A 21,702-nucleotide genomic window follows, 5' to 3' on the forward strand; every position below is an offset into this window, starting at 1 on the left:
CCCTTGGTCCACAGAGATGGTTTCCTATTCCTTGTGCATAAGAGTAATATACAGTTTGTAAATAGCCTTTGAGCCTGAGTCCAGGGATGATATCTCAGAACTTGATGTTTTGCAGCCCTGTTGCTAAGTAGATGTTGGGTATCCTCCATCACTAGTAGCATATTCCTGAACTGACGTTAGCAGCTGATTGGTCTTCATTTGCTGGTGACAAAGAAATCTCTATCCTAAGTGGCAAATGTTTGAGACTAACCCCCACAACAGAAGAATTTTGGTGTTGTGTCAAGCAGCCACTTAGTACACAAGTCTCTTTTTAACTCCTGTATGTATAACACCTTGGCTATATTTGTAACACTGGCTCTGTTCTCAGACAGTGTTGAGATGTGACCTGCCTGGCTGCTTGCCTGTGTTGCAAGCTTCCTCTTTTCTTTGGGTTTCAGTGAAATGATATCATATAAGAAGTGAGGTCTAATGTTATGTTGTTAAATGTGATAACCTGAAATATGTACATATTTGAGTTATTCTGACAAATAGGATCAAGGGCTCACAAAGAAAAAAGGGGGCGTGGGGGTGGTGGAAGTTATTCATGCTTGCTCAGGCTGAGACCCATCATTATATTCTACACAATTGACTAGCCCAGAAGGGCTTCATATGTTACAGAAAACTGAAGTTGCCTTAAATCTGCACAGTGGTGTTCTTTCCCTAATAAACCATTAATGCTCCTGGTATTGTTTGGTATATACTGTATAATTGGGCTTGCAACGAAATAATTTTGTCAGCTTCTTTGCTTCACTTCTTTAAATATTCCAGTGGAAGTAACTGAAATTTTAGATCCCTTGTATCATGCTGATTCCTTAGCCTGAATGATCAAATACATGGCTGAATTGAAAAGAGCAACTCTCAGCAAGAGTATAAGCAAGGCTCTGGTTTACCTCCGGGTCATTAGCAAGATGCCGTATTCACTCTACCATCGAACCTTTAACTACTTAATTTGTGAAGGCTGTTTTCATCAAACATCATGAAATTATAGAATTGGTCCGATTGTTCAGTCTGGCAGCCAGTCTAGACAAGGGGTCTGTCTCAATTAGAAGTGACAAATTACCTTATGAGGGGAAATGGAAGAAGAATTCCGGTATTGTATTTCCTAATCCCCTCACTGTCTCCCAGTCCTGCCTCTGCTGCATTCCTCCTGGTTGCTCAGCTGCAGTAGTAGGTTGGACAGTGTTCAGTGCTACTTATGCCTCTTCCCATGAAGCGTCTCTTCTACAGCCTTCTACTGAATTAACAGCTTTGAATTGGGGGTTGGAACTTGAAGATCTTAAGGTCCTTTCCAACCCTAACTGTTCTATGATTCTATGAATGGCATATTTTCCCTTTCCTTCTTGGACCCCAAACACCCTACAGCCAATATCCTTGCACTGCTTCTCCAGATAGATGTGATAAGGCAGGAGGGTGCTGAGGACAGGCTCACTGACATGAATTTGACAGGCAGCTGAAAATGTCACCTCATTTTAGTAAGTCAGGAGTCCTTTGTGGTAAAATAAAGCACTTCTATTGCAGATCCATTTTTGGGGGGGGGTTGGTCCCTTTTTTCTCCCTCCCATTCCCCATTTTTTCATCTCTGGGTTATAAGAATGGATAATGGTTGTTTGGTAATTAGCAACCTCTACAGGAAGATGTAGATGCCTGGGAGAGCCACGGCCTGAGGTAGCCTTGCAGAGGCTGTTGAAGCAGGCAGTGCTCTGCTGACCTTTGAACGCTGCTGGTGGATCTGCCCAGTGCTTTGCTGCCCAGTGCCAGTGCTGTGAAAACAGAGAGGAAAACAGTGTGGATCAGGTGACTCAAGACCATAGCAGACACTGCTTTTGAAGCAGTACAAATCCCCTACGGGATCACACAATTAAAGGGGATTAAAGTCCTAGTCTTGCTGTTGCTGAAGTCACTGCCAAAACTTCTCTTGGCTGCTGAAGAGGCTTGGCCTGGTTGGTGCTGTTAGCCACAGTTCTCCAAGGGATGCTCTATTCTTTGAAAGCTTTGTTCAAAGTGAAATCAGGAGGTTAATTCTGTATGAATGCCTTGTGGTGTCCATTAGTTTGTCTGGGTGAAGTATGAAATATTTCATGTTGATCTATAAATCCCTCAGTTCCTTGAGTGCTGCTGGACTTGCAGCCAGCCTCTTTGTGTGTGATACAGCAAAGGTCCTCTGAGCAGCTCAGGATTGCACATCTTAGAAGAAAGGAGGATGGGACACTAGCATTTTAAATTTATTCTTTTCCTTGATGTGCTCTGATCCACTGCAGCAGCCTGAAAATTTGGTTTACCTGATATCCCACAGGTTTGGGAAGATGAAAAGGGTGGTTGGTTGATGACTAAATTCTGCTTTGTATCAGATAGGGTTGCTGGAGGAAATGGAATTTATATTGACAATGGAATTGATTTTTCTTTTCTCTTAAGGAGCTTAATTATTCAGTAACCTGTGCTCTTGTCTTCTGAGCCAAGAGAGTTTAGGAGACACCTCAATGAAATAGAAAGGCTTGGTCATTTGTAATCTGATGTACATTAAGGAGAAATAGAATTAGTGTTGTAAAGTCTGATCCTATGTGGCTGTCTTTGGGCATACTTAACTGTCATTTGTCCTCTTCAGTCCTCTTGCAAGGCAGAGTTATAGAAACAAATATTTACAATCACCTTTTTTAAAGTGATTGTTTAAATCATAGAGGTGTTTTGATTTTTAATTTTAAACTAGCTTCAAATTTATGTCTCTACAATAGACATTAAGCCCACAATGATTTGATTCTTGAACACCAGAGGGATTTTAAGTATCACTGTAGGTAGGAGGGTATGTTAACAGCACTTCTGTAGGCAATCTCCCTTCTCTAACAGCATCAGAAAATCAAGCTTCTATACCTGCAAAGACTGTGCTTCGCTACTCTGAGCAGTCAGTTTGCCTTCAGAAGGACTCACTACGAGTTTTAGGTTAAGCGTGCTTTTAGGAAAGTAATGAAAGGATCAAGTGAAAGCATCCTTGCTGGCAATTCAAAACTATAATAAAACTTCACATTGATGCTTGCAACAATTGTGTTGTTGATTACCCACTGAACACATCAGGAATAATTTTAAAATCATTTCTTTTCTTTATCTTCCTCTTCGCCCTTGTTCCGTAACCCAGGAATTAATCACACTATATTTGGGAACTACAAGGAAGGATCTATTCTGATATCTCTTGTATCATTAGCCTTGTTAAAAAAACAGGAGGGCATATGCTGCTTTCATTTAAAAGGGGCTGAACTGTGTCTGCTGTGAACATTATTCAGCAGTCCCTGGAGAAATTTAAGTCAGCCAGAATCCCTTCTGGGTCTCCTGTTGCAACACAGTCTATCAGCACTTTCCCAAATAGAAGTCAGTGACTTTTAAGTACAATCCAACTCTTAATTTGAGTAGAAATGAACAATGCATCTCTTTTTCTGAAAATAGTTGTATTTTTTTAAGATTTGTGTCTTTATAGAGTGAACAGCATATGTTAAAACAATGAGCAAAAAAAAAAAATCTAGATGTAAAACAGAGACAAAGACTGTAAACATCAATGCTGAGATGACAGTTGTGTGATCTACCACAACTTCCCTTTGTATGTTAGCAGAACAGTCCGTCTATATGAAAGTTTCTCTGCAGCTGTACCAGGATAATGAATATGTATTTGTTCTCAGGAAATGGTATTCCGGCTGGATACTCAGAACTTGGAGTCTGGCAGGTTGAAATGCCCCTTCGATCCTCAGCAGCCATTCGCTTCAGTGATGGCAGGTAAGAAGTCATCAGAGCCAAGTGCTCCTCTCAGATTTGTGATGGCTTCATATGTGAGCCTGGGTTCAGAGGCTAAGCAGAAGTCATCAGTGGACCTCCACTGGTGTTGGTTGTGTTTCTGGTTTGTGCTCTCAGGGGCCTTCAGCCTGCAGATGTCAAGGGGCTGGAAATGCAGTAACACAAACAGAGCCATTTGAGTGACTGCAGATCCTCTGCCAGTTGAGCAGGGAGGTGGTTTCATCCTCACCCAGTCATTTCTCCTTTAAGAAGACAACCAAAAATATCCACGGACAGACAATGTTTGAAGCACTTCTGGGCCTCTTTCTGCAATTATCAATATATTTTGCCCTTTGAAGTCTGCTGACATCCACTATTTCCATAAATACAATTTTGAGGTTTCTATTTACTCGAGTAGCCACTTCTGAAGCTGGAAGCCCATGAACAAGATAGTGCAATCTGCCTGCTGTGTGCATCACAGCACTGTGTGGTCTGACATTTGGTGCCGAGGAATGTCAGCTTGACCTCCGGATTTCAAATCACTATAAGAGCTACTTTTGTCGTGGTTTGGTTCATAGCTTTAGACAATTTTCATTTAACTTGCCTGTCAAGCGTATGAATACAAGATAAGAGTGAAGCACCATGACATTTTCATTTGCAGCCAAAGAACAGTGGTGACAATGCTTTGAAGTATCGGTCACTCTGTGTTATAAAAAGAATATGACTAATGTTCAGTCTTTATTCTCAGATAATAAGATAGATGATTTGTGATTCTGACCCTATAGATGGGGCAGGACTTCCTTTATTAAAAACAATAGATTAAAGCCAGTGCTTATTCTTCTCAGGGACCCCTAGTACTATTTAATGACCATGAAGTCTATTTTTAAAATGGGTTTCTAGAAACTTTAAGTTTTTGGTTTTTTTTTTACTTTTTTTAATGCAATAGAACTCCATGATTTATTATAGTGTTCGCTAATTTCAGTAGCACTCTAGTGCTTTGACTGCTCTATTAAATCTTGTGAAATGAAGAAGCTGCTCTCTTTCAACTACAAAGAATCTCTCTTTGAATTCTACATATATTTTGCCCCAACTAAATGCCGCAGGTAAATTTGAAAAGCTGCCCTTTTTAACTGAAAAATCACATGCTCATTATCCATCTTCTGTTACAAGTTACTGCTCACCAAAACCGTTCTGGACATAACTGGAACTTGGAATGAGAGATACCAAAAGCTGAGAGAAGTGCTGAAAAAGCCTTGTCAGCAGAGCCTAAGCAAAGATGGAGAATTTCTGTTAGCCCTTCAGTTACATTGATCACTGAGTGCCTGTCAGTTAGCAAACACCAATTACCCTGCCCATTCCTCATTATGACAAATACCTTTCAGAATGCGCTATTGTTTCTTTACAAAGGCGACATGCTGTCTGAAAGATGTGCTTTCCAATACTGTCACGGACATACTACATAAGTAACAATAATAATGAGGTAAAAAGAAAGCTGATCTTTTTTTTCTTTCTGAATAAAGTGCTTAAGGTGAATCATGGGTTGTGGTTTTGTTAGATTTTTTTTTTCCCCCTTGATCTCATATTTTTAAGTACATTTACATCTTTTGCAAATGAAAACACAAACATCTATGTTGAATGGTATTTGCTCTTCATTCACTCTCAACAAAAGACTTCTCTCTAAAAGATCCTGTGAAATGCTTCCACCCAGAGGATCAGAAAACCTGGAGAAAAGGAACTCTGGGAAGGGGATTTTTATGTATCATATAGCTTTTTATATGATTATTGTTTATGAATATGAATCTTTTCTCCTTTTATGAACTCCAGGGATTCATTGTTGCAAGTCATTAAACAAAAAACAAACTCCTCCAAACACTAAAGCTATCTCGTTATTTCGCAGAAAAAAAAAGACTTGTAACATGCAGTAAAAAACTGACAGTGATTGATAGTGTTTCTTTGCTTCTTTTTTGAAAATAACAGAGATCTGAAGTGAAACAGAAAATATTGTACAATTCTTAAAGTTGTGAAGTTTTGCATATTCCACAAGGCTGGCAGGAGACTAAATAGTAACTGCAGTTGCTGCAAAAACTGTACTGCATTACAGATATAGTTTCCTTGTGAAACAAATTCTGTCTGCCTTATTCAAGCAAGATGTCTCATTTATTTTTGTGGGACCACTCGCTATGTTAAAATGATCACGATTTGGGTCTGCAGCCATATCCCTACTATTAACACATTACATAGTTGAGAAGAATTCTCATGGTGCCTGAATTCCTCTTCATGAATGAAGTGTTGGATAGAGATCCCTACACCAGGAACGAGCCAAGTTGCAAAGTTCCCGTCGTGAAGCATCCATCATGTTTACTAGCTCAAGCCCAGGAGCAGCAAAGCCATTGGGGCTGCAGCAAGCCTGGGACACAAGAGCTAGCTTGAATGCATAGATGGTTACATCCTTTCCATTGCCCCCAGTTCCATGGTCAGTGCTAAAGGGGCAGGATGCACAGATTGAATATACCTTCATACCTTTAAGAGCCCAGCCGGGGGAATTTACATTTCTGAGTGCCTAAAAGGTCTGAAAATTAGACTTGGACTCCTCTACTTCCAAGACATATAATTACCAATGTTACCCACATTTAAATGTAAATTACATCACAGAATGCAAAATCCCATTAAAATATAAATCGATAATACTTCAAATCATTAAATTTGTTCATAGGCCAATTAAACACATGTGTTGTTCACCCAACAAAACACAAATAGTTTCAATTTTGTTTATCCTGCAGCTGTAGAAACCCTGTTTCTTTTTCGTTTGCAGATGAGTATCTTTATGCTGGAACAGCTTCTGATTTCCTTGGCAAAGACACTGCTCTAACACGTTCTCTGGGCCCTTCTCACGACCACCATTACATCAGAACTGACATTTCTGAACATTACTGGCTTACTGGTAAGATCCCAAACATATGCTGTTGTCATTTGCATTGTCCCTGCCTCTCTGAAGTTAATAGCCCCTTTCTTACATAAATATATGTTGAGTAACTATAAATATAGATGCTGTATCATGGTATCTTTGGATTACATAGGCTTTTTTGTAAAAAAAATGCTCAGTGGAACAAAAATGCACTTGAGAAAAGTCACAGAGGTGAAAATGCTAATTAAGGAAAGAGTAGGAGCATAGGACCTAATCATTCTTTCCGTCTTTGATCTGTACATCTGTGTATAGTCCTGTAGTTGGAATAATATAATGACTTTTAATGCTTCTATTTTCAGTCTTGTCGGAATAATTTTTTTCTAAACCATTTTTCCGATCACTCCTGAAAGCTGTTCTCTACAGCATGTAGAAATGACAGACTAGAAATTCCATGTTTTTAGGCAGGAGGTCTTTTTTTTTCTTGTCTTTTCCTTTTCTTTTGAGGAGGAAATATACCCTCTGTTGCTGTGAGGATCGTTTTAAAACCACTAAGGGCACCCTAAAATAGCTTCCCAAGCAAAATACTGCTTTTTCTTGCCCATTAAAAAACATTCTGAGCTAGTAAACCCTTTAAGAAACTGGCTGCATTTACACCCAGCCAGTCTCAAACCACACACAGAGTAACATGGAAAACTTCATTCACAAGCAAGCCCTGCTCAATTAAGGCATCCCGCTTTTAGCCATCAACTGTCTTTAAAGATGTGGCAACATTGGCCCTGATTCAGGATGCCTGTGTAACTATTATGGGTATATTGTAAAGCCAGGGCCTGCTGACCACAGGGTTAAGTTGTCTTCCCAGCAGACAGCTTCTGAAAGGGATAATTTTGCCTCTTAACTCTTTGAGACCTCAACAAGAGGAAATGTTCCTTTTTTATTTTATTTTTCATTCCACCCAATTCTCTCCTTTCTTCTAAGCTGTTGCCTTACATTTCTGTCTAGGTGTAATTCTGTAACCTCAGGATTTCTGTGAGATGAGAAGGAAAGGAGTAGCCATATAAAGTCCTTCTACCTATTTAAATAGGAAAAGTCCTTCAGGCAGATAGAAAAATCTCACATCTGACTCTGGTGACCTTCCTACTTTCATCTCCTGTGCTCGATCCCTTTCTTGTCCCACCTTTCCTATCCCTTGTCTCTCATTTCTTCAAATCCCTTGTGCAGTGTAGACTAGAAATGGGTTGTAAGTGGTACGGACCAGGATGGGTCCTTCCAGCAGGCAGTTCTCTAACTGTAATTCACCATGCAACTGAATATACAGTTTTATCACCGGCAGCCTGCTGATGCTTAACGTGGAAAGATGGCTTGGGTAGCCGCTTTCCTAGGGGATGCTATAATATCCAAAAAAGAAAGATTTACTGCAGTTTGGCCCTGAGGAGCATCTGGTGTTATCATTATTATAGATCCACCTTGATGAGCATTACAGGGTTTAGCTCCCAGCCCAAAAGAAGTTACAGCTTAAATATCCAGCTCCAAACATTTCTTTGTGCTATTAATGTTTCTTCATGAGCAGTTTGAGGCGAGTACAAGAATACAGAATAAACTAAAGGTTTGAGAACTGTTTATGTGCTTTAGTTTGGAGGCTGGGTGGGGGTAAGGCTGTCTGCCTTTCCTCTTTTAGGTTGATTCATGTTTTATTCTGTTTTCACTTAAAGCATCTGTATTTATGAAAGTTTTCTAAGGAGAACAATATATTAATATGTCTGGATTTGAAGAACAGCTTTAGTGTGTTAGACTGCGACGTGGAAATTACCCCACACTGTATAAACACTGAAGACCCCATATATTCTTCAGGTTTACCTTGTTTCCAGCCACATAAAAAACTCTAAGACTTCACATACAGAATCCATGCAGTGTTATGCTAAGAGGCATAGATATAAATGAGGTGCATTTAATATTTTGAAACAGTCAAAATTTTAAAGTTGGAGAAAATTTTGAGTGCAGCTCTAAACGATGAGATCATATCCTATGGCAATAAGCTATAGGGTAGCCAGTATATTTCTGGTTTATTGTGTAACACTACCAACTGCATACCATTGTGCTTTCAGCCGATATTGGTATAAAGAAAATATTTACTCGATTTCAGGTTTAAAACTCTCATCTCATCTAAATCCCCTCTTCTCTAAATCTACCACCCATTTACCAAGCATGTGTTAGGCCTCCAGGAAAAGTTGTACATACTTGAGTAATTGTACAATTAGAAATAAATTATTTCCAGGCATGACTCATGTTTTACTTAGGATAAGCATAAAATGTGTTGCTTGTTTTTTACCAGAGGGCTGAGGAAATTTTGTTGTAATGCACCCTAATATTTTTTAAGTTTAGCCTTATTTTGTTTCTGGAAACAGGATTATCCTTTCCTGAGGGAAGGGAGGGAAAGACAAAGCATAAGGGAAAAATGCGTAGGATACCTTCCAGTTCCTTGCAAGGCATCTCTATCTTGACTAATTAAGACATGCCATAATCTCAGTGACTGAATAGCAGCTCCACGGAGGAGGAAAGGAGGAAGGCAGCTGATCTTTCCCATGACTCATGCTCACACAAGCTCATACTCCTGCACACAGTGGCATTGAAGACAGAGGGGATGCTGCCTCTGCTCAGATTTCAGCCCTTCTCCCGCAGAGCTAAAGAATTGGGTGCTCTTGCAGCCACTGACTGGAGGCATGTCACCCATGGCCATGGCTGGGCACAAGGCACGTGGGGATGGTGGCTTGGCTCCAGATGGCAAAGCCACTTACTGGAACTGACTCTGCACCACTCCACCCCAGTGGGCAAAGCAGAGCATCTCATGGTGGGATACCTGAGACCTACATATAGGCATGCACTAAACAGCTGCACATTCGTCCCTCTTTATAGGAAGCTAAAACCATTGCTGGATGTGTGCTTCCCTGAATTGCTTCTCCCCCCACCCCCCCTACCCCCATTTTTTTTTTTTCACTGCACTTTAGGCAGTTTTGCCAGGGCAAAGACTTGCCGGCAATGACTTCTTTATATTCTGTGAAACTTGGCTAGGATTCAGCTCACTTAGCAGTAAGAGGCAAAAATTAGTATCCTGTCTGGGCTCAGTCGTTTGGCTTGTCTCTGTAATTTACAGAGAGAGGTGGCACTTCCAGAGGGTGACTCACCCCCACCTATTGTAGGCATCTGTCTGAAAATAGGATCGTTAAATAGGATAATTCGTTGTCACTTTCTTCCTTGTGTCCCTCCTTGAAAGAGCACCTGAATGAGCTTAGGTTAGGAGCTTGACTTATAGACAGTGAAAGGTAAATGAACTGAGCACTGTCTTTGCATTTAATCATGCTGCGTATTTCTGGCAGCCCGACTTTAAAGACGTGCTGCCTCCCACTGTTTTGGGTTGCTTTTCCATTTCTTCATGTTCTGGGATTTGCTACTCATTTGCTATGCTCTTTGTCTGAGCCTAATGAGTCTTACTTCTGTGCAGGTCTTACTACAGCATGCACAGTTGTGGTGTCTTAAACTTCTGCTGGTGTTAGAAGGGTGTGATAGCTGACAGGTACCCAACAGCAAACATGACCACTCCACAAACCCAGCAGTGTAGGATTAAGTGTAACAGCTCTTCCCACTAAGCCACAAAAACATGTTGAAAAAAGCATAAGCAATATCTGAATTTATTGTACCATCTTGTCAGAGTTTGTCATGCTTTTGATCCCCTCTTTGGTTACTTGCAATCTAGCCATGAAAGTAGTATGTGGGAGAACTGTCTATTAAAGCTATTAGGGGGCACAACTGTGCATATGGGAAAACAAACAGTGGTTTAAAATCATCATCATATAATTTGTTTCCCATGCAAAGAAAAAAAAAAACTAATTCATAGTTGGTTTAAAGACACTTTTCTATATTGTATGGATGGGTTACAAAAGATGAGACAAAGATCTCATTTGCAGAACATAATGTGCTTTTCAGATCATGATCTCTTTCATTACATTTTTTTCATTCTCTTTGTCTTCGTATTTTACAGAGTATTTTTGTTTGGATCTAAACTTCAGTGTTTTCAATTGTGATTTAAAATCAATAAATATCTGTATTCCTTTAATTTGTTAGAGATTCTTCTAAATCTCTTCCAGGCATTGGTATTGAGATATTTGGTTTTGCATTTGGCTTGTCAAGTAAAGCAATGAAATTTAATTTTAAAAAACCCATATATTCAGAGTTTTGTTACGTGAATATGGATTAAAAAAAATCTGTATGAAATTCAAAAGAGTGCTATAGAAGTATTTAGCAGGTTTTCCTATTAAATGCTTATTTAGCTAACCACATATTTAAGGAAACGTACTGGAAGCGTATTTATGTATTTATTCATGCTCAGAGATCTAATCTTCAAAGTAGCCTTACAGCCCCTGAGGGGTAATTGAATATTTTCTTTAAGCTCATTTTGAAATCCTAACTTAAATTTATGGAGCTTGATGCGTGCATCATTTAATTTCTCTGCTGGCACCATTCTGTAGTGTCAGAAAGGTTTAAAATGGAAGCAGCGCTGTAGCTATTTTGACCCATAAATTTACTCTTCTGTCACGAAGGTGCACATTCAGCACTTAAACACATCCCGTTTCGTCTCCAGCTTTTGGTAGTGAACTTTTGAATCAAGGACCCTCTTTTTGTCCTGTGTATACTATAAGGTTCACGGTGAAAATCCGTCAAGGCTAATGTAAAGTAACAGCCATTATAAAAAGAACAAAGGCATGAAGATACATTAAAAGCTGATAATAATATTTCCCACATATCACCAGTGTGCTCTGTTTGCTCTGCCACCTTCCAGTGTCCTCCTTAGTGCTTTCTGCTGCAGCCTGCCTGCTTATGGGGGCAAAGACTGTGTATTTTATTGCTGAAAGAATGCATTTTAGAGTCAAGGGTCTCTTTGCACTGTATTTGTATAGCCACTTCTGGTTAAAGAAAAACATAATTGATCCAAGTGCCTTTAGAAGCACTCATCTATTGTAGCACATTAGGGAACGTCTTTAAAGTCCCTTCCCCAGGTATCTGGTTGACTTGTGCAAGGCAGGGTTGTTGCCTGCTCTGCTGCAGTCAGGGACCCCTGGAATTAGTTTAATTGATGATTTTAGTACTAAGTTTAAAGAAAAAAACCCAAACAACCCAAACCAAAATAAAAAAAAAACTACCACTGGTGAGAAGGCCTGCAGATCATGGATGAGGGAGCTGAAGAAGACAGTGAAAGGTGTATTAAATCCTTGCCTTGATAAGTATGCCCATAAGATGCAGGCAGAGACACCCAAGCTTGTTTTGGAAGAGACCAGAAGTAATATCACAGCTCAGCACGTCAAGGCAAGGCATGCTGTAACGTTTCTTGCAAAAAACAGATTTAAAGAACCCAGACAAACCATGATGTTGGTACAGCTAATCTGTTTTCACACAGCAAGGAACTGTGTCCTTAAGACTGACTAGTCAGTTGAGGATTATCATGTGCTAACTTGGGAATCCAAGTCGGGTCTGGTAGATATGGGCAGTAAGATTGTTATAGCACAGATATGTAGGAAACATTTAAAGCTGTCATTTATATTGAATTTTTAATCCATTGGTCAATAAAGGTTCGTTCATTCCTTTGCAAGCGATCTCTAGAAAACAGTAGTGTATTTCTGTACTCATAACTGCTGCAGTGTGTAACTAAATTAATTTCAATTCTACCATATAATTTCAGCAAATCTATCTAGCTTTTATTGGTGTCAAGAGCAATAAGGCAGATTTTTAGGCAGTATTTTGTACCGAGAGTTACCCTATTTTCAAACAGAGAATGATAGCCAGTGCTGCATATTTATGCAAGTGATAGTAAGGTATATATGCAAAAACATTACACTGAGAGTAAAACATTACAGTGAGAGAATCTCTGGTGTTTTTCACTAGGAGTTAATAAGAAACCTTCCACTACATGTCTATATAGTGATATTTTTATTTCACTGGAAAGTGCAACATAAATGCAGATTCTGAAGCATAAATGTAGTAGCAAGTATAAAAACTTTTCTTCAGATTTTTAAAACCTTTTTTCTTGGGGAAACTTCTAGGAGCAAAATTTATTGCAACATTTCCGATCCCGGACACCTATAACCCAGATGACGACAAAATCTACTTCTTTTTCCGAGAAATATCACAGGATAGTGGCACATCTGACAAGACAATCCTTTCCCGGGTTGGCAGAGTTTGTAAGGTGAGGACTTCTATCTTTTATTTTATTTCAAGAAAATAAAAAAGGAAGAAAAAGAGTTTGATTTGTTTCTGTGAGAAATCTGTTTTCCCCTTTAAATCAGAAGGAAACAGTGTTAGTGAGCTATCATAATAATTTTTCTGAACATAGATTAGTAATGTTGACTGAAATTCACTTGTCTGAAAAATAGAATTGATATTGACTGTGCACCTTTTTTTAAAAAGCTGATATGCTTATAAATTATAATTCTCTGTCTAAACAATAATGTATTTACCTTCAGATATGTAATAGTGACCTGCTTTGTTTCATAAGCTTTCAGTGAGGATTGACTTGTTGAAGTGTACACAATGGCAAGGTATGCAGGTTTTTGTGGAACATGCCCACTGAATGGTAGGTTATTCAAACCCATCCCTTCAGCCTAGCTCAGTACATCATTCCTGGGCATTACTGAGAGCTGGGGTCAGTCATTTGTTTCTGCACATTCCTGATAACCAGTTGGGGTGAGGGGAGGATAAAAATGTATATAGCTACTGAGCTACACCCACATCTGCCTGGAGGTTTTGTTCCCTGGGAAGAAGTGCAGTCCTTGACCTTCTTGATCAGGAGGAACCAGGACCCGCATCTGGTGCAGTGTAATAAGTTTCATTTGGTCAGTGCCTGACCTCCTTTAAACGATTACTCCCTTCACTTTCTCTTTCATTCATCCTGCTTTTGCCCCTTATGAAAGATTTCCACCCCTATGGTATTTATAATGAAGACTCAGATTTTCAGGAGCTGCACTGTCTCTGAAGAAATGTCTCTGTCAAGGGCAGAAGCATCCTCAAATGATAAGAAGAGAAACTAATTCTTGCACATGACGACAGCAGTCAGTGTAGAGTTTGCTGTTTAACAGCCTCCTGGTTTTGTCAAGGTCTTTTTCCCACTACTTGATTTCTGTGCCATGCATATTTCTCTATTCACTCCTTTGACCCATAATACTACGGGGACAGAAGCTGTCAGTGTAAGTGTTCCTATCCTGTCCTCAGGTCCTCATTAAATCCCAGTACCCAGGTATCACTGGTAAAAATCAGGAAAATGGGACTTCACTGTCTTAATGTTAGTAAATATAAGCTTTGAGCAAATGTTTATTTCATGTAGCTAACTAGGTATCAGCAACACCATTACAGCAATCACACAAGTAGGCACATTTCTGTGATACTTTGTTCAGAAGTTTTCATTAACTTGCATTTTCTGAGCTATGTGCCCCTCCTGGCAGAGAAAATTATCTTATTAAGAAGCTTGAAAAATTAGCAAACAGACAAAAGAGTTCCTGATTTGCAGTAAGATATGTCTAGAACAGCACCCATTCAGCTAATGGTCACACAATGAATCTACAACTTCTCTTCAGTTTGACAGACTCCTAAATCCAACTGAGATTTCAGTGACCACAACCATTTCACACTTCTCTCCTTGTCATAAAGTGTTAAGAAAACAAAAAATGCTTCTTCATAAATCAGTTCTCTAGTAGGTTTTTAGCCAGGCGAAAGAATGGGTAATCTTTAGCTGGATATTTCACAGCACTGTGATTAATGGCAGAATGGAAATGCAAACATATATGATTTGCTGCTAGACATGGCATTTGCTGATTATGAGAGAGCACTTAATGCATTAGGAGAAATTGGTAGACAACATTTTCAAGCCAAGGCACAAGAGAGATTGTAGTGAAGTAAGATATATTAGCTACAGATCTCTAGCATCCTTTACCTAGAGAAAAAGAGATAAGGTATCAGAATAAAAGCAAATGTATTATAAGGAAATCCTAATGACCATGGTGTAATCATACCTCAAATGAGACTAAATTTGTAAAGTAGTCATGTTAATGGCAAAAAAAAAATCTTGATTTTTATTTGTAATAGTCAAAGCAAAACAATGGAAACTGATAAGTAAGGTGATTAATATTAATGTTAGTTTTGTACTGTCTTCTTGATTTACTGAGCACTTCCTGATGGATAGAGAATTCTCTTGAAAATTCAGATGCCTTTTTTTTGTACATTTATCTTGACTGCCTGCAAATAAGAAGACATTATAATGCAAATTATTATAATACAAATATAATTATTATAGGTATTTAATATAAATTAAAATATGCAGGTGGACTCCTCTGTTTACTAAGATGCTCTGGAGCTGTGCTCTGACACGAAACATCTGCTATGTTCCCAGCTACTTTCAGACCCAGAAGATTACAATACTCATGCTTGGCATCTCTGTGCCCAGAGTCAAGCAGCTGCCACTTGTCCTATACAAGACCATACTTACCATCTTGAAGCATGGGTTGCAATAACGCAGCCGCTGTAGCACTAAATTGCACTAATTCAGATTTACGTCATCTGCATTCTGTATATCGCTACGGGATATCAGTATGAATTGGGAGGCAGTGCTTTCAACAATCACTTTCAGAACCAGTTATGTCTTTTATCATGGCAAGCAGCATTTCCTATTTTCAGTTTGAGGGAGGCAGAAGAAACATCACTGGCCTATCTGTAATACCTGATACTAGTTATCACATGTTCCTACTTACATAAAGTGTAATCTGTTATGTTATTTGCTTTCTTTTCCAGCAAAGTCATAAGTAAAAAGAAAAAAAAATATTAAAGATTAGCCAGAAGTGTTTGGTTTTTAAAATACATATTTACACACACACGTACATTACACGATCCTACAAACTGTAACTTTTTAAGAGCATGGACCCAAGTATTTCTATTTCCAAAAACACAGGCATAAGCTTTTATAGCTACACTGTCTTCAAGCCCACACTACTGAGCCAGTCTGCATCAGCTGAAGACATGACAGAGTCATTATGAACTGAGCCAGGTTTAAAGAGAAAATAAATCACAGCATTCATGGACTGTGCCCTCTGCAGTCAAGTAATAAGTCAGTTACATTTCTGTAAACATATCTACCAGTAATGATGACAGAATTGTAATTCTGCTTAAGGACAAACCTCACAATTCACAAATATAGCCCTAGAAAAGACCTAGATTTCCCTCCTATTTTTCCCACTCAAAGAAAGTGAGAAATGAAAATCCTACCTTACAGGAGTCCACAGAAAGTTTTTGGAGAGGGGGGAATATTGTTGTGGCTTTTGTTTGTTTGTTTTCTATATAAAACCATGTTTTTCATAGTTACAACCTCATTCTATTGGCATGGAGTGGAAATTAGCCAAAAGCAGTAGTCTCTTGGCTGCAGTATGAAAATCCTGTTTATTATTACAGCAGCTTGCATTTGCTGTGTTATAAGCTTCTCTTTAATGGTTTTGGTGATGTATTGCAAAAGTTAAGGTGTGAAGCCTTATTTCTGAGACCTCAACTGCCAAAAAATCAGACTTCAGCCCCTGATGTTTTCCCACATTTCCCAAAGTGTTCAGTATCCAGAAGCAGCCTTTGTTCTAGCGGGAACAAGTGAGCTCTTTGTCTTTTTTATTTGGTATACTATTCCACCGTCATATATACCATGCTGTACCTGGGGACAAGAATATAGCAATTAGACACAGCCCTCTTGGTTAAACTGCACTTTCTAAGCATACTGGAATGTAATCATTTTAAGAGTTTCTGAGTTGAGAGCCCAGGACACACCCTGCATTCCACCTTTGGGTAATTTATTTCCAAAGCCATGAACATGAACAGAGTTCAAGGCTATGACCTTGCCTCCCGTCTGGTGCTTTAAGGCAATTTGTATTCACAGAATGGCAGGAGGGAGCCATTCCACTGAGACTCCAAGACCAGGGTCTCCGGTGGTCTTTGCCATGGGGCTGCTTGTGTGTAAAAGTTAGGAGGTGTTTTTCTTGTCCTGGAAATAGTCTAGCCATGCCTTTACTGTGATAGGGATAGCTGGGTCATTAACATTCTTTGTATTTCTGTATCATGTAAGGCATCGCTGTGTAGATAATTGATCTATCTCCAAAACCATTTGAGTTGCCCACACGGCATAATGCTTTAACATTCAGCTGCATTAGCTTGAGTCCCGGAAGCAAAATAGCCATGTTAACATGTTCTCAGCAGGGCTAATTAGTCTGGGCTCAGAGCCATACTCGTGCATCTATCCTGCTTCTAGGTACTAATGAGGCAACTCATTCCAGACAAGATTTAACTTACTGCCTATTACATGCTGACATACTTTCTTTGTCATCATATAGCCTGGCCACAATGCTAATCATGGGGGGGGGGGGAGTGTTATTGTTTCTCAGTGATAGTGATTAAAACCACTTCAAGAATGTCATCCCTAGAAAAAACTGGCCCTCATTTGCCCATTGAGAATCTTTGCAGCAGTGGGTCTTTGAGCAGCCAACTCCTCTTGGACTTCCAAATTTGATATTTGAATATTATGTGCCATTTGAAAGTTTTCAAATTCTGTAGAAAAGCTGCTGCTCATCAAGATGATTTCGTTTTAAGGGCTGATGTATTGGAGAGAGGCCAGTTCCATATAGTATCTGCTTCTAACTGTGATGAATTAAGAGATATAACATCAGGCTTTGTCAGGTCTTTTGGTCCAGCTTTCATTATTGGCAAGTGTACAGGCATGAGTATGGGAAGTTTTGTATATTTTTGTCCCTCATGGGTGTGTTTCAACAATAGAATCTATGTGGGTTTTTTTGAGGGGGGAGATCATGATTTGCAGATGAAGCAAAAATATGTAAGTTATGCTTATATATAAAGAGGTGTGACTGAATTTTACTGAGCCTTGGGGAAAATGAAAAAGAAATTGCAGTGTCAAGATAGAGCTTTAAAAACTGGATTATGGAAATGCAGCTGCTCAGCCTCTGAAGCAAACTCTGGAAAGCATCCTAGTTGCCAGAGAGACTCATTGCAGAATACACTGTCAGTAACCCACTGGCTTGTAAATGGGAAGCCTTCAGAGTTACTTGGAGTGGAGTTCCTATGTCTAATACAAAGTCCCTGACTTCAGAGTGCTTTGAATCAGATGTTCAGATACCTCTAAGGGTAGCAAATAACGCCTTTGTGATTTTAGAATTTTTCTGATGTGATAAAATTAGCTTCCTGTGTTGTTGGTTTTTTCCTATCAGTACATTTAATATGAAAACACACCATGGTTTACTCTTCAGGCTTTGCTGTTATTGATTGAACACATTGTTAAAAATGTAGATGTTTCAGAATGTTTAATTCTAAAAGACTGTGTAAGATGCTGACCTACCTTTGTGTTTCTTGGTCTCATGTTTTTCCAGCTCTCAACATGTGGTTGTCAATATTGTGGTCACACAGTCCCAGACTAGTGACTTTAGTCATTTGTATGTATCCAAGCAAAGAAAGTAACTATCAGACATTCACTTCAGTCAATAAAGGCAGATCACTATTTTTTAGAGGAAGACTCCTTCCATCTTCAACTCAAGTCATTCTTTCAAGAAGATATTTTCCACTGACTATAAAGGGAGCTTTGCCCTGCTGGGTCCCTGGAATGTGAAATTCAAGGCATTCTTATTCGAGAATGTGAAATTTTGAATGACAAATTCAGGCCTGTTTGCTCAGAAAGAAACCAGGCTATTCCACTGATGCATGTAACCCTGCTTCAGTTTCACAATGTTTTTAGTGCATTCAAACCATATAAATCTGTTCTCCTATTTGACATTAATTGCATGCTCCATCTTTGCTTACCTGTAGCTTTGTGATTATGAATGCTACATTTCATAACCTGAAAGTTTTGTTCTTGGTTCTTTTATTTTCCCTCTTTTTATATCCTTTTATGTATTTATATCATCTAATTTATATTAAGTATATATGAACATTTAGATGATAGACTGGTAAAGGCAAGTCAAATGCAATGAAATAAACCATGAACAGATTATACTCAAAAATTAAACAGATTTTCCTGAGAATTCTTTAACATATTTTATTAGTTCAGTCATCAACCTTTGGTCACTTCAAATTTCAATTGAAGCTGGAGTGAACAGCCCTATGATGGATATAGTAGAGTACATCTGCTTTGTGGCAGCCTTTAAACAGTTTTTGGGAATTTCTTAATACTAGCAAACCTGCTGGAGGATTGCTAAATGGCCTTGCAGTAAAATGGTGCTTAATTTTGTTATTTCATTTGTCCCAAACCACATTCAGTCTTGCTGTTGTCATTTCCCTGTCTTTGCCTAAGTCTGTTAGTTCCTGGCTTTCATGGTATGCTTAGTCATAATTTTTCTTTGCTGTATAGTTAGATTTTCCAGTTTGGTTCCCATCCAAAGATAATTCAGTAGAAACCCCTGGGTGTGATGTTTAAATACTTTCCAAAATAAAAATCAACATTTTCCATAGTGAACCAAATGGTTGTGCATGCTTAATGTGAGTATATTGCCACTCTGAATGAAATAGCCACAAATCTGCTTGAGGAGCAGGAACTCAAAGCTAAAACACTTTATCTTGCTTGTAGTTCAGATTATAAGGCTGAGGGCTTTTCCACAGTAGATGTGGCTTACAGTCTTGTAGTTTTGGCTATGGTTTTGGTCAAGACCCTCTTTCCCATTGTCTTAATGCCTAGAAATATGTGAATGCCCAGAGTGGCATCCTTACCCATAGGTGTCATACCAGCTTTCCAGTGGCACTGGGTCATCTTGCCATACATTCAAACTGCTGAAATCATGGGAGGAATCTTCCATCTGACATTAGTCTGGTTTGGACAAGAAGTTCTGAACCTGAATTCCTGAAGGTGGAAATCTTACTTTCCTGTGTTAGGTGGGTACCTAAGAGAGTTGGGTAATATGCAAAGTAAAATGGAATAATTAAATTTATCTGAGTTTGAAGACAGAATTCCAAACAATACCGTTGGCTGTTTCTCCATTTATAGGGTCTGATAGAAGGTTTATTTTTGTTGTATGTTTTTTTTTCCATAATGTAAGGCTTTGCTGCAGGGGATGCCATTTGTTGCTGGTGGCTTTGTAACGTAGCTAGGCTTCACACAAGAGAAGGGCTTAAGGGCCTTTTGCAGTTTCAGCACTTTTCTCGTCTGTTCTCCAGCATTTCCTTTTATTCAGGCCAGGAATTCACTTTGGATGGTCCTTCTGCACATCTTGTCACTGGCTGTAATTAATAACCTGCTTCTAGAAATTCCACTCATTGTCTTTTTTCTTTTTTTTCTTTTTATTTAAGAAGCTGGTCAGGATAATTACTGTCATTAAAGTTTTATGAATCACAGTGTTTGACATCTTTGATGTTGATTGATTTTCAGAAAACTGCACTTTTTTGTTCTAATGTTCAATTTGTCACTGTTACTTACAAACAAATAAGAGATTTAAAACTCCAAAGATGCAGATGTTCTTTAGCTTTGTTGCCATCTGTTTTCCTGCCTACTGGATTCCAGGACTAATATTTGCACATTTTAATGAAGATACATTTATATAATATATAAGATGCAATAGAACAGAAAATAGATATAACAGAAAGCCTTTAATGCTAGCTAATTAAATCACTTCTTCATAGAGCAATATTTTTTCTAATCGTTTTTATTTTCATAATAAATTTATATTTAAATGGATGGCTTGAAAAAACTGTTATTTTGCTCAGTTATACATAAATTGCAGATCAGAAAACAGAGATTTCCATGGAATTCTCGCAAGAAAGGCATATGATATGACCTTACTTCAATTCAGTTCACATTTTAAATTGTGGCTCTTAAGCAGCATTCTTCCTGGATGTCAAAAAAAAATCACACTTACCTGCTGTCATTGCAGTTGTAGATCAAATATTTGAATTCTTCATCTAGTTTGGTAAAAACCTGATTTCTCACTCCAACAAATTATTTTTTATCACTAGCTCGTTGAAAAGGGTGGAAATTTTAGGATTTCTGTGGGATAAAAATCTATCTGATTTCTGAAAATCATATTTGATTACTTCCCCGTTTACCTAGATAGTTTCTGTGTTTAAATTTTTGTGACATCTTTTGACAATATTTCCTCAACAGGTGATGGATTGATCTGCCCACTTTCTAGTTGGCAGTTACCTAAATCTTTTAATTCAGGCAAACACAAGTAACCAAGACTTTACAGGCACTTCCTTCTGTTCTAAAAAGGTATTTCAGTCAGAATAGTTGGCATCTGTTACAGCTTGTGAGATTACAACTCAGTTAGTGCTAATTAAACCTTTTTTTTTTTTTTATATTCAGAAAGAAATATGCAGTCTTAAGTGCCTTCATCTGCACTATAACAAAGTTTATAGTAAACGCTGCTAATCCAGTGTGCTTAGAAGTGATATTTGGGGAGATAAGATTTCAGATACTCGTGGCTGCTCATCTGTTACAAGTAGATTAACCATATTTTTGGAATGAAAGGCTTGCTCATGCTGCCTTCCCCTTCTCTCAGCACTTAAATTAATCCTGTCTTCTTGTCTCATCTCCCTGAAATATTTAGTGCTCTTTGTCTTCGGTACCAGTATCACTTGTCCAAGGTTATTTCAGTGCATCCATTTTACTGCATGCTTCCAGGAGGGCTGAGGCAAATCCCTGCTTAATGTAAATCAGTCCAGTGATCTTAGGATTCTTTAACTTTGTATTGACTCCTTATTTGTGTTTACCTGCTCACTGAATGGTCTTTCTTTAGTGATTTTCTTGTTCCATCCATTTTTCCTAATCCACTGACTACCCAGACTGTAAATCATATTATATACTGTCATACTATACATTCAGCTCACAACATTTGAGCTTGTCAGTGATTCACTGCAGGCTGACATTATTAAGTAATCTTTTCTGCAGAAGAAACAATTTTGTTTCTGTAGCAACCCAGTTTCAAAACTATTTAGGCCAATAT

General features: G+C 38.6%; 1 protein-coding gene across 6 annotated transcripts in view; it reads left to right on the forward strand.

Annotated features, from left to right (window-relative positions):
* SEMA3D (semaphorin 3D) overlaps positions 1-21,702 on the forward strand; it is a 141,389-nt gene that overhangs the window by 75,198 nt on the left and 44,489 nt on the right. For all 6 annotated transcript variants that reach the window (XR_009967290.1, XM_062631948.1, XM_062631949.1 and 3 more), the window contains exons 6-8: positions 3,702-3,795; positions 6,605-6,733; positions 12,787-12,929. Coding sequence is in view for 5 of the 6 variants with exons in the window: in XM_062631948.1 (XP_062487932.1) it covers positions 3,702-3,795; positions 6,605-6,733; positions 12,787-12,929 (366 nt within the window). In the remaining variant the exon portion in view is untranslated. The remainder of the gene's footprint in view (positions 1-3,701; positions 3,796-6,604; positions 6,734-12,786; positions 12,930-21,702) is intronic.

The sequence above is a fragment of the Pezoporus occidentalis genome, unplaced genomic scaffold (assembly GCF_034315485.1).
Source record: "Pezoporus occidentalis ecotype Australia unplaced genomic scaffold, CSIRO_AGI_Poc_V1 ctg38, whole genome shotgun sequence".
Taxonomy (NCBI): Eukaryota; Metazoa; Chordata; class Aves; order Psittaciformes; family Psittacidae; genus Pezoporus; species Pezoporus occidentalis.